The sequence below is a fragment of the Eurypyga helias genome, unplaced genomic scaffold (assembly GCF_000690775.1).
Source record: "Eurypyga helias isolate BGI_N326 unplaced genomic scaffold, ASM69077v1 scaffold31581, whole genome shotgun sequence".
Taxonomy (NCBI): Eukaryota; Metazoa; Chordata; class Aves; order Eurypygiformes; family Eurypygidae; genus Eurypyga; species Eurypyga helias.
In genome coordinates this window covers 1-17041 of record NW_010233256.1, presented here as the reverse complement: position 1 = coordinate 17041, position 17041 = coordinate 1, and the positions used below count along the sequence as shown (strand labels likewise).

Here is a 17041-nt window from a genome sequence, read left to right as displayed (position 1 = left end):
TCTCTAGGAGTGAGGCTTTTCACATTTCACTCGAAAGCAAAGTCGCTCCTTTCAGATGCGATTCATCTCCAGCCCGTGATCTTCTCCAGGCTCCTTGTTCTCCTCTGGCTCATCACCCTTCCCGCCTGGCGCTTCTTTCCTTCCTGCTCATCATTATTTGCTGTAGACCCCAGCCCTAGGGCTCTGCAGTTGTACTGCACCGGAAATAGAGGCGGCAGCTCCGTGCATTGCCTTCTGGGCTCCAGTGACTTGTTTGAGGGTTTGGCGTTGTGTTTTTAGAGGAACTGATGCTTGATGTCCCTTCTGTGCACGACTGTTTCGCTGTACCACTTTTTCTGTGCTAAAGGGATACAGATTTGGGATTTTTTAAATACTTGCAGTGTTTCTTAAGGGCTTGAAGTGTTGCTTTGGAGCACTGGAAGCCTTGGGGCTTTTAGGTTTTGGTGGACTTCATTGTGAGAGCGCAGTGGGTGCCATTCCACCCTGTCCTCTGTGATGGTGCTTTACTAATGCTTCTCCAGTTCTCGTTTATTTTACTGCTGTTACAGGGAAAACCAAAAATATTTTAAGAAGCTGTAAATATCCCAGAAACATTGACTTTAAGGCCTGTAGGGAGGAGGCAGGTAGCTGTGAGCCTTGGGGGAATAGGGTTTTCTAGTCGTAGCTGGCATGGTGTTGGATGTCCCTTAGGACTGACTTCCCCCAGGGAAGCTTCACAGTAGGAAGCTTGGGCTGTTCCCGTCCGTGCCAGCATACCTCGGCTTGGCAAAGCTGCGCTCAGCTGCCGGCACGGGGCAGCATACCTCGCAGCATGAGGATGGCTTCTCCCATGCCCACGGAAGGCCGCGGCGTGCTAGCTGACTGGAAAAAGACTGTTGTGGGTGGTCTCGCCTGGAGAGGAGCGAGCTCTTTAGAGCGATCCTGGTTTATGCCAGGTTATGTGAGGATAGAGGGGGATGTGCGGACTCATTTTCTTCGTGGATGCTTTGTGTTTTATCATGGGAAGACACCTAAATTGTTTGGGTTTTTTTGCTGTTCCTGGAGTAGGTGAATAATGTGAAGTTAAAAAGAGAGGATAAAATCCATTATTTCTTATTTTGCTGGATGACGGAGTCATTTATGAGTAGGAAACAGCTGATTTTATTGAAGGGGCAGGTTTGTTAAATCTTTCACAAATCTAGATTCTCTCTCTACCCTTCATTGATATCTTTGATTTAAGCAGACCTTAAAGCTGTAAGGCGTTTGAATAAAAACAGTGTTATTCCTCCACTTGTCAGGCTTGGCTTTCGCAACACCTTCCAGCCACTCCAGGTGTGACATCTCTAACGTAGAAATAAAGCGGAAAAACCCTCTTTATAAGAAGAAAAAAAAAATAGCCCTTTTGTGTGTATCTTAGGGGAAGATGAAAGAGCACAAATCCAATTCCATGTTCCTTTTCAGGCCACCTTTAACGAGCCAATGATCCCGCCAGTGCTCTTCCCACACCCACGCGTCCTTCCCGGCGAGGTCTTCCTTTGAGCTCCTAGCTAAAAGGTTCCTGAGGTTCCAGCTGGAGTACACTAATAAAGGCGTTAACGAGTCTGCCCAACTTCGTGCTTTGTTTGCTGTCGACCCACCTGCAACTGCTGGCAGGAGGACAGTTTAAGGCTGCTGAGGGAGTGGCATACGGGGGCTGTCGTTCCTCTCCCGGAGAGCAGCACCTACCCTACGGCTTGCTGACGGGCTGTGGAGCGTAGGTGGAAGACTTGTGTGTTCCTCACCAGATCTCCAGCTGCGCTCAATGCAGGGGTGTTTGTGTCCCCAGTCTGCGTTTGGAAAACCGTCGACCTGGTGAATCACCATTCCCGTTTCCGGGGTCGAGCACCTGCAGACTGTCCACGGGGCGATTTGCTGCCTGCGGGCGACTCGCTGCCGTGAAGGGCATTAATGGCTGGGTTTGATGTTTGAAACACGCGGGCCTCTTCCTCCGTGAGAGAGGCAACACAATTAGCAGGACAGGAATGTGGCAGGTAGGAGACCAGGAGCTGTCTTATCTCTCATTTGCAGAAAACTGCATTGTATTGCTTTTTTAGCCATGAGATGTTTGGATAAATTATGGATGTGGCAACCTAGGCCAGAGGGGAAGGCATAGACAAAATGCCACCTTTTCAAGTCTGTGCTGGTAACAGTATGTTCTGGGCTACAGATCGCTCTGACTGATGGGCAGAACAAAATAATAGCGGTTCGTTATGCAGCGACTCCGTGTTTTTCCTGGAATTGTTGGCTGATGAAGAGAACTACACCCATTTGGTCAGAACAGAACTGTAGGAGCCAACATGAAAGCTGCTTTGAGTCATGCAGGCTGGACGACTAATTCAGAGTTGAAGTGTGGAGTATTTTTAATGAACCTCTGTGTCGCCAATCCCTTGCCGTCTCCGAGCGGGAGCAAGGCACAGGGAGAGCTGTGCCTGCAACAGGGAGCAAGGGGCTCGGCTGTTACACCTGCTCAGCAAACCGCAGACACACAGAATAAAAGTGCCTTTTTGAACTAAGGGGTGTCTAACAACCACCAGTTTTCAGGGAAACACTCTGATCTGCGTAAAGGTTTCATGGAACGATGCGGTTCTATCGGGAGTGAAGGAAAGTGCTTGAGGGTTCCTCTCCTGCAGTGTGTTCCTTGCATCCTCTCTTTGTTGCCCTGCGCGTTGCAGCGCTCGCTTGCAAAGGTGAAGCAAGTATTGCCATGCGCTGGTCGGTGTCAGTGCTGCACATCTGTAACCAAGGCCCTTCCTTTCCACCAGCTTATGCTGCGAACGCTTCCTGGGTGCCATTGCCAGGGCAGGCTTTCCAGGGAGGTGGGCCTAGTTCCGAGAGGGATCTCCCGATTCCCTAGGGTGCAAGCCAGCACAGAGGTGCTCGAGGGGAATGACTGGGTGAATTGGTGAGGCAGAAGTGGGTTGATAGCCCGTGTCAGATTATAATGGACAGGTAGGGTTGAGCTGGGCTCTGAAGGGCCTTGAAGGTGTCGTTAGTGCTCCTCTTTGATGTTGTGGAGGAAGAGGAGCCAGTGCAGGCAGGGGGGAATGGCCCTCTGGGGCTGTCTGGAGACAGAGGGATGTGCTCCTGGCTCTACTCCCAGGCAAGAAGCAAGCACACTATCTCGGCCACGCTGGAATTTGAATCTCTTCGTGAGGGGCCCTGGTGATACAGCCATACACGCTTTACCAACAGAGTGAAACGTGGTTTCTGGGAGTTGTGGCTTGGTTAGGTTGAATTCCACTCTTTACGTTCCCAGAGTTGTGTACAAACAGTGTGACTGTCCCTCTGTGTGCCCACCTCGCTGAGCCCGCAGCTCTGACCTGCCCTCACTCGTCCACCCAGGACATCCTCCGTGGGTCTCTGCTCCTCTGCCCGTGCACACCACGGGAATGCTGGGGTGGGGAGTGTTCTCTTTTTCCCCTCAGTTCTTGATCTTCCGTTTTCCCACATCTGGGAAGCAGTCGGACTATTCCGTGAAGCAGCATGTGGCCAGTGCACCTCCTGTGCCCCAGCTCTGCCCTCTCCTGTGACAGTCAGATGTCTCGCCCCTCTTTGGAAGTGCCTGAGTCTGGGCAGGGTTTCCGCCACTGAAATCCCAGAGCAGAGAGCTGTGATCCGCTGGAGCGGGCAGGCAGCATGCATGGTGTCCAGGATGTACAGCAATACTGGGTTTGTCCGGGGTTGGCGTTATGCTGGTAGCAATTAGGGCTCGTTTATAACGCCCGTACTACATATAGGCATGCAAAGTTGCCTTTCAGAGCAGGGGCTGTACCTGAGCATCACATTCTTGGGAACTGGGCACAAAGATGAGCAATTGTGCCATTCCAGCGTGTGAATTCATTTACCTCCTTTTTTTTTTTTTTTTAATTTTTTCAATCAATCCCCACAGAATGGAAATGACACCTGGAGCAGGGAGAAAGGGAAGTGTGGATAAAAGATTTCTGGAATAGTTGGGTGTTTGGCTGGTTCAGGTCATAAAACTCCCAAGACTTCTGTCTCCCAAACACAGCTCCGTTTCAAGACAATGGTTGAAAATACCAATGTACCAAGTAATACTGAGAGAACCGTAGCTATCCCAAATAATCTGTGTTTAAGGGGAAGCAGAATGGAAATACCCTTGCTTCCTGATGAACTGAAGAACTTGGGGGTAAAAGAAAGAGAGACCCCACAATGCTTTAAGGTTTGCCTGCAGTTGTCACTACGCAGTACAGCTCTTGAGACCCTCAGTGTTTGCTCTGTCCTCTAAAATGAGGTAAAACATGCAAAAACTTCACTGTTCACAAGAAATAATCATCAGATAATGTAACTGAGAGCAAAGGAGTCTTGTTCCCTTATGGGTGTAACCAGTTCCCACCTAACGGCGAGCAATCTGGTGGCAGATGCTGTAACTGCCTGGTGCATGCTCCTCTCTAGACGTTGTCGTCAACCCAAAAGCGTGGCCATCGCGTGCGTGTGAGTAGGAGTGTGCCGCTTCCAGTAGCTGCGTGCTGTTGTGAGGTCTGGCCATCGGAGTCTGAGAATTTACCTTTTGCGTTTTCCCTTACTAGGTTGGGATAGCAGCGACGATAGCTGTCAAGGAAAAAGAAGTCAAGAAACGCATTCGGAAAGCGGTTCCTCATGGAGTGAAAGAAGTCCTGTCTTCTCAAGGTAACGTTGTTACAGCATTTAACTTTTGGAATGCACCTGTCGAAGGAGGGCACAGAGTCTGTGGCTGAAGCTCTGGTGACCGTGTTTTTCACTTGGTCGGGTGAGGGCTTGTGTTGATGTTTATCTGATGCAGCACCTGAAGCTGCGGTACACCTCAGAAATAGTTGCATGGCGGCCGAGTGTTGTTTTGCAGCTGCCGTCTCTCGTGAGGGCTCAATTGACATGGCAGTGAACCACAAATGAGCGCGTGCAGCTGCTCGCGGTAGGGCTGCTCACGGCCAGACAATGGGAGTTGTCGGGAGAGGGGCAGGCGTCGCGCACAGAGGCTTCGGGAGAGAAAGTTCTGGGGTGGTTCTCCGTGTGCCCGGGATGTGAACTAGCTGGAACTGGATAATGCTTTTCAGAGCTCGGCCTTCAGGGGAATTCATTTTATAGCAGACCCTGGGGTATTTAATCTGCTTTCGCACCGAGCATCTTTAATGTCCCTATGTGCACCCAAAGCGCTCGCTCTGTTCGAGTTTTACTAAAAACCAGTCGGCGTGTGGGTTTTTCCCAGGGGCGGCAGCTCCCTTTGGGCCCTGAGCAGTTCTGTGGCATGTTCCCCGTATTCCCCATTGGCACGGTGCGGCGATCAACCGGCAGCCACCGAAGGAGTGGTTGTGAAGCAGCAGGCACATGGTGTGATGCAGCCATCTCCTCAAATACTGCCTGGGCTTTCGACCCTTTCTGCTCCTTGGGACAGCCCAGCCAGCGGGGCGGGGGGCGCTGCTGCGCCGCTCCCATGCCCGAAACGGCCACTGGCCCCGCTCGGGAAAGACTGGAAGGCATTTGGATAAATCTTTAACTCATGTTTATGTGGTGTCACTGTATTCCCACGGCTTTTTGATGCGGGTACTGGGGAGGTCAGTCTTGATGCGAGACAACTCCCGCTTTGCCAACCTTGTTCTGCGTTTTGTGTGAAAGCCACGGTAGTTTTGTAGTTCTTAAGTAGTGTAAAGACAGGCCATAATACCGTATTGATCAACAGTGCTTGTGCTTTTGTGCAGGATTAATTAGTCCAAATTTTCTAATTTTTGGGAACTTGGATGCTCCAGTCGTGCTGCACGGCTGCTCCTACAGATGAATTTCTAAATACTACGTTTCAGCCAGTTTGCTGAAGTGCAGGATGGTAGGAAGAGAAGGATCGGGCCCTGAAGAACTTCCTTACAGGATTGCTAAATAAATTACGTACCACTTAAAATGAACTATTTTTTTAATTCCAAAACATCTCCCAGCTTCTCCCCTTGGACGTGCAGCGCTCGCTGAGAGCGCAGTGGTGATTTCTGCGTTTGTCATATCACGCTGCTGGGAAAACACCTCTGTGTCGGAGTCAGTTTTTCTGAGCACGTCCCAAGTTACGCTGCCGTAAACATGGAGTTTATTAACATGCCTCGCTTTGGGAGGCTTGGCGCCCGCTCCGCAGTGACAAGGAGCAGCAGAGGAAGACTGGGAAGGGCGGCCGGCCGGCCGCTTGTTTGCGGGCAGGCTGCGGCGCGGTTCCTTGGCCGCTCGTGGTTTAAGCGCTCCACTTCCTGCAGTCACTTCTCGGGCTTTATTGCTTTTACAAGTGGTCTCGAAACCCGCTACTTGAGAATAAACATAACTGTGTTGTGCCGCTGCAGTACTTTCTCTAAATTCTTCTTTGCTCCGTTTTGTCACTGAGCTGATGAGTGACCCCGCGAAAGCCCCCGCTGGACCCAAATAAAAAAGATGGCTTCCTCTGATGTCCTCCCGACAGTAATTACGTTAAGCCCAAACTACAGCTGAGGGATTTTACTTTAAAGCGGAGGCTCGGGCGCAAAAATGCATTTATAGCTCTTTGTCTGGCACCTCATTATGTGTGGGCCTGATTCATTAAGTAATTGGTTTGCAGTTGTTTACATGAGTATTAAGGCTTTCTATTCAGCAGCCTTTGAGAGATACATTGTGCAAATGTTGCATGTCATGAATGCCGAATGAGGCGCCGGGGACCGGTCCTATTGGCCAAACACTGCGCTCTGTTGAAAAGCAGGAGAAAGGGATTGGGTGCTGCTTTGCATAGCAATGACTTGCTTAATAAGCTTTACAGATTAATACCCCCAAGCTATAAAAGATGCAAAGAGATACTCTTAGCACATTTATCCATGCTCATTTCACTATTATGGTACTGGAGACGGGAAGAATCGAGGGCTTTCATATTTGGGTTTTCAGTGCGTGTCTTCAGTGCATGAGACTTAATAGAATCCGATGTTTATTGTATTATAAATCACGGGGAAGTAGGCAGATCGGCAACAGTTTATTATTAAAGATTCTTTCAATGTAAATCTTTTTCTGCCATTGTGTTTCCTACAGCAAAATCATTTTGTGGTTGAGTGGGGATGAAAGGCATAATGCACGAAGGAGTGAGTCTTAATAGGAAGCTGCTCTCCGTGTAAAGACCACTTGTTCCCTTTTGTTTGGAGGTGCATGCCAGAGCTTCCTCTCCTCCCGCAAATGCCGTCCCGCTCCTCCGTGAGCCATAAAACTACGTTTTCCCTGGCTTTGCTTACTTTACCCAGGGAACCTTTACACGCATGGAGAGGTGACTTTCGTGCGAGGAGTTAGCGCTCCGCGGCAGAACGGGGCACGTTAAATTGCACAGTTGCTTGGGGGACAAGGTTCCAGAAGTCGGGGCCGACACCGCCGGCACTGTGTGTGGCATTTCCCAGCGCTGTAGCAGTGGATGCAGCCAGTGGAGGTCTCTTGCTTTCTGGGGAGCTCTGCGGGTTCGGTGCAGGTGCTTCGTTTTCCTCTGACTTGTCTGTGCCATCTCGTTTCAAAATAATCTGGAGATTAAAGATGTGCCATCAGCTGAGAACTGACTAACAATTTTAATTTGCTGGGATGTGAACATGGTGTAAAGTATTTTAAACTCTGAATCCGTCTCCGGGAAGTAATCCCACCTGCTTTCCCAAGGCTCGTTGGTAGTGGAAAGATGCAGTTACCAAACACAGATGTAATGATGTGCAAAAAAAAGTTGGCAGATTACAATTCAGCCTCCTATTTGTTCTTGGGGGTGATGGTTGGGGCCAGGCGCACCAAGGTGGGCTGGCCATCGGGGGGCACTCCGGCTCTGTGCAGTCCCCCATCCCAGCACCCACCCCTTCAAATCCGGTCCTGACATTGCTTAGCTGACTTGGGGGCTCTAGCGGGGAGATCCCAAACCTCTCAGCGGGGAGTGCTCGGGAGATTGTTGTCCAGGGGAAATGGAGGAGCGTCTTCCCGGAGTCCTGAGAGGCACACAGCAACGAGCCTCAGCCCAGCTGTACACTGCCATACTGTCAGTGGTCAGATCATGCTGTAAGAAGCTGGTTGTAAACTCTCGCATAGTTTTCTGACGTTACAGGCTTTTCTGTGAGCTGTGCATCCCAAATCTTAACATCCGGCCGTTGCAGAAACAGCAACGCTGCAGCGGCGATGCTCTGGGGGAATTGGTGGGAGAGGCACTGACAGCTCCCTGCCCACGCTACCTTCGTAGTGCCGAGGAAACAGTTTATTTTTGCAGCAATGCCCTGTGCTCTCCAATGTGGTTCCACCACAGCACCGCAATGCCGTCTTTGTTTTAGCGCTTTCTCTAGGCAGGAAGGTGTTTTGCCTGTTGTAGGCGCTGGCATAGCTACAGCTTGACAGGTTGTCCTGTCTGCAGGGGAATCACTTTACCTATTTGCAGCCTAACGACTTAAATTCAGTGTTGCGCTCCAGTCCTGGTGTACTGACTGGACACGTTAGTTCACAGACTTTCCAGGGTGGGGAATGCCTCCGCGATGCCCCATTTCTAGTAAAGGATCCGCGGAAAAGGGTAGACCCGTCAGGCGTCTGCGGGAACGGGCAGGACAGCGTGCGATGGGGATGCCCAGCTGCGATGCCACAGTTGAGGTGCTGCCCAGAGGCTTCAGGGCTTTGGAAAATGGCTTTTTAAGGATGGATCTGCAGTTCTGCCTTGAGTGGGGAGAGGCCTTGTGGCTCCGCTCGCCGAGGGCCGATAAGCATTTCCGCAAAGGAGAAGCGCTGGATCCGTGTGGTGCGCACAGGACAGCTTGGCCTATGGGGAGTGGGTTTTATTCTCTTGGTGGTTGGGTGGGTTTTGTTAGTTTGTTGTGTTGGGGTGTTTTCCCCTTGAAGGTCGAGTGTTTTTCTTTGTGTCTTTTCACCCCCCTCACCTTGGTGTTTCAGCACCTTTTCTTCACTCGACGCTAAAACGCAGAGGCCCAACCGGTGCTTTAGCAGGCTACAGCAAATGTTTTCTGGTTTTCAGTGAGCCACCTCTATTTCCCTGGCGCTTGTTGGTCTGGTGTTTTCCTCTTGATATTAATTTTCTGTACAGAGGGAAAAATACTTTCCTGAAGCTTCTTCATTTCTTATTGTTGCAGCATCTTCAATACAAAAAAGCCCGTTTCATCAGAGTAAACGAGAGATTAAAAGGCCCTTTGAAGTTAAACTGGTTTGGGTTTTTTCTTTGTTAGAGCCTGGGTTCAGTTTGGAATTATTTTAGGGAAGAAGCAAATGTGTAAATGGATAGGGTCACGCCAGGGGGATTAGTCGAGGTGGTGGAACTGGCCTTGCTTCATTTAGACCCCTAAAATTTCTCCACGGAGGTCTGTGTGGTTATTGTGTGCTCGGCGTAGCAGATGATAACTTCCAAGATTGAATTCGCCGGCTACTGAATGCAAACGTTCTGCCGCAACGTGGAGGTCGTCTTGCATCTTATCAGCCCTGGTGAACACTTCAGACGTAACTCCGGAATTTTATTCCCTGTTACAAAGCTATCTCGCAGCGTTTTCTAGGCTTGGTTTGGCGGAGTTGCACTTTCCGACCTGGCCTTTCTGAAGTCCCAGCTCCATTTTCCCTATCTCCCTTTCTCTGTGTGCCGGCAGCTTTCATGCCAAGCCTCTGCTGACACCCCCTTCCCCGGCTCTCTCTTCACTGCCTGCTGTATCACACCAACACCCAGCTCCTGGCTCTGGGAGTGAATCCCATTCCGCACGCGGTGGGTGAATCCCAACGAACAGGTGGATTGTGGTGGAATACAGCCATCTGCCTGACCCCTCTCCTGCCAGTGCTGACCTTTTCCTTAACAGGGTAGAAGAGGGAAGGATTCCAGACCTTCTGACAGCTATGGTGGTCTTTGTCCTCTGGGAGACCACTGCCTTCTGCCAGACCTGGAGCACCTCACAGCGCTTCGAGGTGTGCAAAGAGGGTCAAGCTGCCTGGGACCCAGGCAGTTGTCCAGCACTGGTCCCACCTGGTGGTGCACGGTGGAGGCTCTGGTCCCACCTGGTGGTCCACAGAAGAGGATCTTCTGGGACCTGTGTTGTGCATGGTGGTCCACAGCGGAGGCTCTAGGCCCCAACAACCATCCCTTTCGTCTTCCATCTGGGCTTGAACCGTGGAAGACAGGAGCTGCCCCATCTCATCTCACAGAGCTACTTGAAGATGAGGTGGTCCTTGTGCAGCCTGCCACAGGACTCACCTCTCCATTGGTAGCTCAGCAACAAGTGGTTTCTTGCTTTACGCCCAGGGGAAAATCAACGCAGCCACCAGCGTTGCATCCTCTTGAGCGCCTTTTTATGGGCTGAGCCTGGGATACGTGGAGCACCTTCTGGGAAATGCTGAGGGTCGAGAAATCCCACCAAAGCGAGTTCAGGGCGTTGAGCGGGCTGCAGGACTCGTCCCGGAGGCTCTGACCCAAAGCATTTGCAGGAGACATGGCTGAGTAGATGCATCTGAACGAGAAGTTAAGTGTAGGGTTTGAGTAAAACAGAGAGGTGTGTGGCAGGCGTGGTGACAAAAAGCCAGATAAATGAAGGCAAACACTTTAAAGTGTTTTACTTAACTAATTACTATCTTCTTATTTCTTTACGTCACTGGTAATACTCAGCTCGTGCTGTAGTACTCACATCTCAGTCTGGCGTCTTGGTTGTCTACGTTTAACTTTCTGTTTCTGGAGGGCTTTGTGTCTCTGCACAGAGGGATGTTGTGTGCTCATGGCATTCGCGGCTTGCAGAAATGGAGTCCGATTCCAACAGTATGAGCTTTCTCTTATTTGAAAGGCCAAGTTCCTGTAGTACAGGTCGCTGTAGCATAACATACTGCCTCCCTACTTTAAGCTTAGCTTTCCAGCTGCATCCAAATTCCTACGGAGTACAGCACACACAAGAAATCCTCTCTGTGCTTTGGGTTTGTATCTCCTCAAACGCCTCCACTGTAGCAGCGGGAATACTTAAAGCAATTACATATTAGCTGCCACGTCTTTAAATGAAACACAGCAAATCTGACACCCGATCGAGTTGTGTTTTGGCGGCGGCTTCCAGCTGCAGCTGGATGTTTGCTTATACGTTACTGCTTCACACAGTAATACTGCAAACATCTCCTATTTGATCTTCCTTATTCAAATCAGCCGCAGCTTTATTTTTGGAGCTTATTGCAGGATTGTTAATCTAACAGTTAATTCTCCTACACCATTGCCCCCGTGTGATTATTTCACAGCACCGACACAATACACGCGCTGCACACAAAAGATCAAACTGATTCCAGCTTGTTGGAGAGATTCAAAAGGGCCTGTGATGCTCTAGACACAAGAGCCATCATTGACCACAACAGGGCCGCCACTGCGCACATCGAGGCAGATGAAAGGTGACTGGGAGATGGCGCCTTTCTGCCGGGCCATGGGCGAGGCTGTGGGAACCCCACAGCTGGGCTGGAGGAGCCCGCTGTCTGGAGGGGAAACAGGAAAGTCCAGGGAGCACTGGGGGAGTGATTTTAGTTTTGATTGGATTTGTTCTTTGCTTCCTTGGCATTACCTGAAAGGCTGCATAAGAGGGACGGAGCCCTAAGCCTCTGCACCCTTAATTCAGCACCAACGAATGACTCCGGGTCGCGCTGCCTGAACTCCTGGACTAGTGTCACGATAATGACTCCACCTTTTAAAAGACGTGAAGAAACCCCTGAGAAAACAGTTATTAAAGAAAAAAATAGTTACAGAAGTTACTGGTACTTTTTTTAAGCCATCTCACAGTTGTTTTAAAAAAGTGGATTTACACTCTTTGAGCTTTGTGACATTGTGCTGACTATGTGAAATCTTTGTCTTACAGGACTGAAACCAGGAAGGGCATGGCAGCTGCTATAAAATCCAAAGGTAAGAAACGAACAGTGTGCTACTTAACATCGGTGTCTTTCCGAAGGTAATTTATGTTGCAGAAAACCTCCGAGAACCATGTGGTGGAACTGTGTAAAATATGAGTAAGGACTGGGGAGAGGCTGGGATTTCCCAGTCTCAACGCTGGAGCCAGCGAGTAGTCAACAGTGACAAACCCTGGACCAGAGGGGAGACGTTCTCTAGTGCCAGTGGTGTGGAAGGAGCAGTGGGCTTTGCTGCAAGGTTCCAATCAAACCATAGCGAGTGGCATGTTGGAGACAACCTCGAACAGGAAAAACCTGGCATGTTCCTGCTTCCCTGCAGAGGGAAGGTCTTCCCCTTAGGAGGCTGCCATAAGTGAGGGCTGCTGTGGTGCTGTTTGGAAGGCGCTCTCGCATCCCCACCCTGTTTCCTTCTCTGCTGGAGAGGTTCGTTATTTTTGGAGCCTTTTGGTGTGTTCAGCCTCTTCCCAGGTGTTCCGCGTAGCTGGCACCGCTTTGACGTTCCTGGCTGAGCGCAGACCCGCGGTCCAGGGGGCCAGGGATATAGGATGAAAGATGCAGCTGCTGCATTTGTAGATAAGATGTTTCTATAGCTCCTGCCATCAAAAGCCACGAATGCGTTAACAGTGCCTTAGTCAGACGTGAGCCAAAATCTCCATGCGAGGCCCCAAGGCCTCTCCTGTCCCCGAGTCCCTATTTTTGGGGCTCAGCGCATTGAAATTAGTTCCCTTTATCCCAGTGAAATTGTTTGCCAGCTCCCCGAGCTGTTTGTTAAAGCCACGCGGTTCTGTGCAGTCGTGCTGGTGTTTGGCCCTGCCTCAAAGCGGTCATTTTGCACTTGTGACATCACTGCCGGTTTTATGCCAACTCTGTGATGTCACCATCCGACGGTGACTTCACCGCAGGGTCAAGTAGGGGGAGAAAGCGGAACATAATAGACAAAGCTGTAATTCAGGCAGCAGCTGCTCAAGTGAATTGCTTGGAGTGGCAGTGTTCTCCCAAGCTACCTTGAGGAAGAATGAAGTGGGACCTCTGAATGAGCCCACTGTCTGCCTGCGGCTGCACCGCACGCCTGGGCACCGTGGCCTTCAAAGCTCCCACCTCTGCAAGCCTGGTGCCCGCCTGCCTCCGGAGAGCTGTGAAACGATCGCCTCTGCGACGTAAATGAGACAGAAACATCAAGATTCTGTAATTACTATTTTTTTTTTTTCTCCTCACCCTCAGCTTTCTGGGGCGAATCCGATGACAGCTGCTCCGAGATTGAGGCTGCTTTGTGCCCACCAGCTCACAGCACGGAAGCAGATGAATTTGATGACTTCTACGACTGAGATCCCACCCGGCTCACTTTTGGGGACAGAAGCGAAGTGTTTCACCCCGTATGTATGGAGGGTGCCGCAGGCTGAGGTGCAGTGCATCCCTTTACAGCCAAAGAAATTCAAATACGGAATAAATATTTCTGGGCCCTACACGTGGCCTCCTGGTATGTGTGCTGTTCTTAGCTGCCACGTGTTTTCCCCGTCTGGGGGCAATCTGGTGACATGAGACTGAGCCCTAATGGGGTTATATTTGGGTTTGAGGCAACAAATGAGGGTACATCTCAAGATACCCGCTTGCTCCGAGGTGCTTGTGCAGTGCTCATCCCTGAGCACGATCCCCTTGGAGGGCAGGGGCTGTCTAACAACCTCCTCCTCGGCGGGGGTGCAGAGTCCCTCCCTGTCCCTCCTGTTCCTTGGTTGTCCATGGTACCGGCAGCAAAGGCGTGGGACATGGGTGGAGAGTCATTCCATCGCCATCTGGAATTGATGGTGTTCAGGGGCCAAACCTGCCTCATGTCCGTCCTGCTGGGAGCTGTTCCCTGCGGGCAGCCCAGCCGCCGCTTTTGTCGCACTGTGAACAGACTGTCCCCTCCTGACGCGTGCGCGTGTTCCAAGGGTTTGGCTGCAGAGCTGGATGTGGGGCTGGGAAGAGGAAGCAAGCGTTGCGGGTGTGCTGCTCCGGGTGGGCTGGCGTGTTTGATCTTTATCTGCTTCTGCAACAGATCAAGAAGAAGAAATGCATGAAATGTGCATTTCTAATTGGGCGCAGTTTGGAACAGCAGCATTTATGTGCGGCAAGCCCCAGCACCTTCCTGCTTCGCTCGCTTTGTAAAACCCACGCAGCGTTGCTGTATGGACATCACAGTAATTGGATGACTCTGGGAGCTTCATGCATTTTAATTTTCTTCTTTTAGTTCCTTTTATCTAAAATTAAGTTCATAAAACAGGAGATTTTTCTCTTTCGGAGGGAGAAACCAGGGGCCATTTTACAAAAAATAAAACCTGTTCACAGTTACGCTACGTTCCGAAGCAGAGAAGCAGTGCCCCCGTTAAACGCCGCTGCAAAGCCGAGCCAGGTCTTTGGATGTGGGCGCCACGCTTGGGCCCAGTCCCTCAGAACCAACGTTGAAAGGGTAACAACATTCCATTCAATAAGAGGAGCATGTGGGCCGAGACACGCTGGAGAGGAGGACATAAAGGCTTGCAGGAGGCCTGAAGTAAGAAGCCCTCGGTACAGATGGCGGCTGGCTCAATGAATCTCCCGGTTTTCAGCCTGGTGGGGTGCAGGGTCGAATGTTCCAGCACCTGGAGAATCAGCTGCAGGAAGGAGGGAGCTGGGTGTGAGCTGGCTGGTCCCGACTACAGGACTGAAGCCAGACTTTATGGAAGGCACATTGTGCCCTGTCACGCTGCTGCCTGGGGTGGCCACCACATTGGTTTAGGGGATTCTCAGCAGTCTCCTCGCTGCTTTTTTCCGCATCATCCATCCCTATGCCATGGCAGTTCATCCTGATGGTTGTAGCCATCTGCTAAACCGCTGTGTTGTTTGCCAGCGAACATCAGGGCAGGGTTCATCTGGAAAAGCTCTCCAGCAGCGCCGATGCTCAGTAACACCCCGTCAAATCCGCGGTGCCTTCGTGGCTTTAAGCTCTTCCTGAGTGATTCTGGGTTCTTGATGTCAGCCCACTTTATATCTCCCCGCACGATACAAGGCACCCGTCACCCGGCTTCGGTGCTTTCCATTCCCTCCGTCCGGCGCAGCCACAGACACGCAACTCGTGACAGATGACAGATGGCTGCGGGAGCTTCTGCTAAGGCAATCTCTCGGTGTTGGAGCGATAGCCGGGTTCCTCCGGAGCATTATTTATTGTACTCTTATTGTGCACGGACTCATTAGATGCAAAACGTTCTGCCAGTCAACTTTACTTGGCTCCTTCACAGCTGTCACCCCGGGGACGATGACAGATGACGGTGATGGATGGGGCGACGGTAATCAATACAGCCCTAGCAGATTGACATCAGCACGCCACTCATCTCGGGAAAATACTGCAAGGCAAAGTCTGTCCGTGTTCCTGCCGGCTGCCTGCAACGCCTCGGCACTACGGTCTTCTTCCATGTGTTGTGTGCAGAAGGCCGCAAGGCCGAACCTCGGCTGGTGCCCTTCTGTCTGCTCACAAGTTAGCGCACAGGGGCTGACAACCGCTGGGGGAGTGCGGTTCTCTGGGGAGCCGGCAGCGTGTGGGCACGCAGCCCCGGCTCCTGCCGAGAAGCCAAGGCAGTGGCTGCACGCAGAGAACCTGGGTGCCGATGGAGCAGGTGGCCGCTTCCCAGGAGAGAAGGTTGCGCCGAGAAAGGAGCGCGTCCCCGCTCCAAACTGGGCGTTGGGCAGAAACCACTGCGCTTTCTCCAGCGGCAGCCTGTGCTGGACTCCATGTTTCCCAGCTGGCTGCTCGCCCCTGGCGCAACAGCAGCCCTCGCTCCCGTTCAGCCGCTTCTGCCTGCCCCGTCTTGGTCCCAAACACCCGTGCTCGCCTCTAGCAGCAGGTCTACGGGGGACGCCAGCCCATGTCGCTGCAGGACCGGCTTTGCTTTGGGGTATCTGTCAAGAGTTTGTTTTGCTGGTTTTTATTTTTAGCAAAATGTGGATTTTAGCAAAACGCGGATTGACTTTTCAAGGAAATGTTCGTATTAATTTTTTCCAGCGCTTGTTTACGCCAAGTAATTATAAGATAAGATGATCACGTTTCGTTTGCTGCCGTCGCCTTTTTTAGCATTATCAGGAAAACAACTGATTGCCCATCAATACAAACAAAATGTTCACACTAAGCCGTCTTACTCAGTACTCGGCTCCAGGAGGAGAAACACTACAATAGGAAACTTCAATCAGGGTGCGTTTTGTAAGGAAGAGATAAAGGACAATCTCGCTGATACCACAGATGTGCTGCCAATACAAAGTTGCTGGGGAAATTTATTCAAGTCACAGATTTTATTAAGAGGAGCGACAACAGAAAATGGCTTAACAACAGCCAAGTGAGGCTAAGGATAATGAGAAATACAATGTTGGGCTCGTTTGTTCTGCAGCGAACGAGCAAGGTTCCTCGCCCCTCCCCAGCTCAGCAGCGTTGACTCATGCAGCACCGCCAAGATTTTGTTATTTTTGTTAATGATTCCCAAGGCTGCTTTTCCATGTCCTCGCCCCCACCACTGCCCTCCTAATGAAGCTGCTGCATAACGACAGCACCCAATCTCCATATTAATCCCACTTAATACCTGAAGGTTTCATTCCATCCCAGCGCCGTCAAAGGGCTAGCGGAGTGGTTGGTTGCTGACGGGACGGGCTTTCTGCATGCTCGCTGCTTTTGGTGCCACTGCTGCCTCAGTTTCCGCTGCCCCTCCTGCCAACGCTCCCATCAAACCTACAGCCCTCCTGCCTTCTGAAGGGGAAAAAGGCCTTTTCCAGAGCCTTGCCCCTTGGTTTTCAGTCCTGGGGAGGCAGGCTCGTGGGAACGCAAAGCAGGCCCACAGCATTGACTTGGACAGAGCAGCCAGGCCTTGATCACCTTTGTCACCAGTCTCCTGCCTGAACCATCCCACGGAAGTGGGAAGCCAGCCCATGTTGGCCAAGACACCACTGTAACACGGGTTTGTGTTCGCTGACGTGAGGTTTTCACACAGAGCCTTGCCTGAGTAAGGGTGGCAGATGCTGCCTCACAGGTCAGCCTGGTCCCAGGCTATTCCCTCCTGCTTCCCCTTAAGCTTTTGTACCTTGGACCATTGTGCCTAAGGAGCTCCCCCCGCGCAGGTTTAGGGGTGAGGTCACGCCGCGGGCACCTCAGGGCCGGGCCGCCTCACACCCGCGCCTGCGC

At 51.4% G+C, this 17041-nt stretch overlaps 1 protein-coding gene across 1 annotated transcript in view; it reads left to right on the top strand.

The window, feature by feature from the left end:
• KIZ (kizuna centrosomal protein) overlaps positions 1–13187 on the top strand; it is a 35325-nt gene extending 22138 nt beyond the window's left edge. Inside the window, exons 11-13 of the mRNA XM_010161689.1 lie at positions 4566–4665; positions 11814–11857; positions 13084–13187. Coding sequence (XP_010159991.1) covers positions 4566–4665; positions 11814–11857; positions 13084–13187 — 248 coding nt within the window. The remainder of the gene's footprint in view (positions 1–4565; positions 4666–11813; positions 11858–13083) is intronic.
• Positions 13188–17041: the final 3854 nt, after the last annotated feature.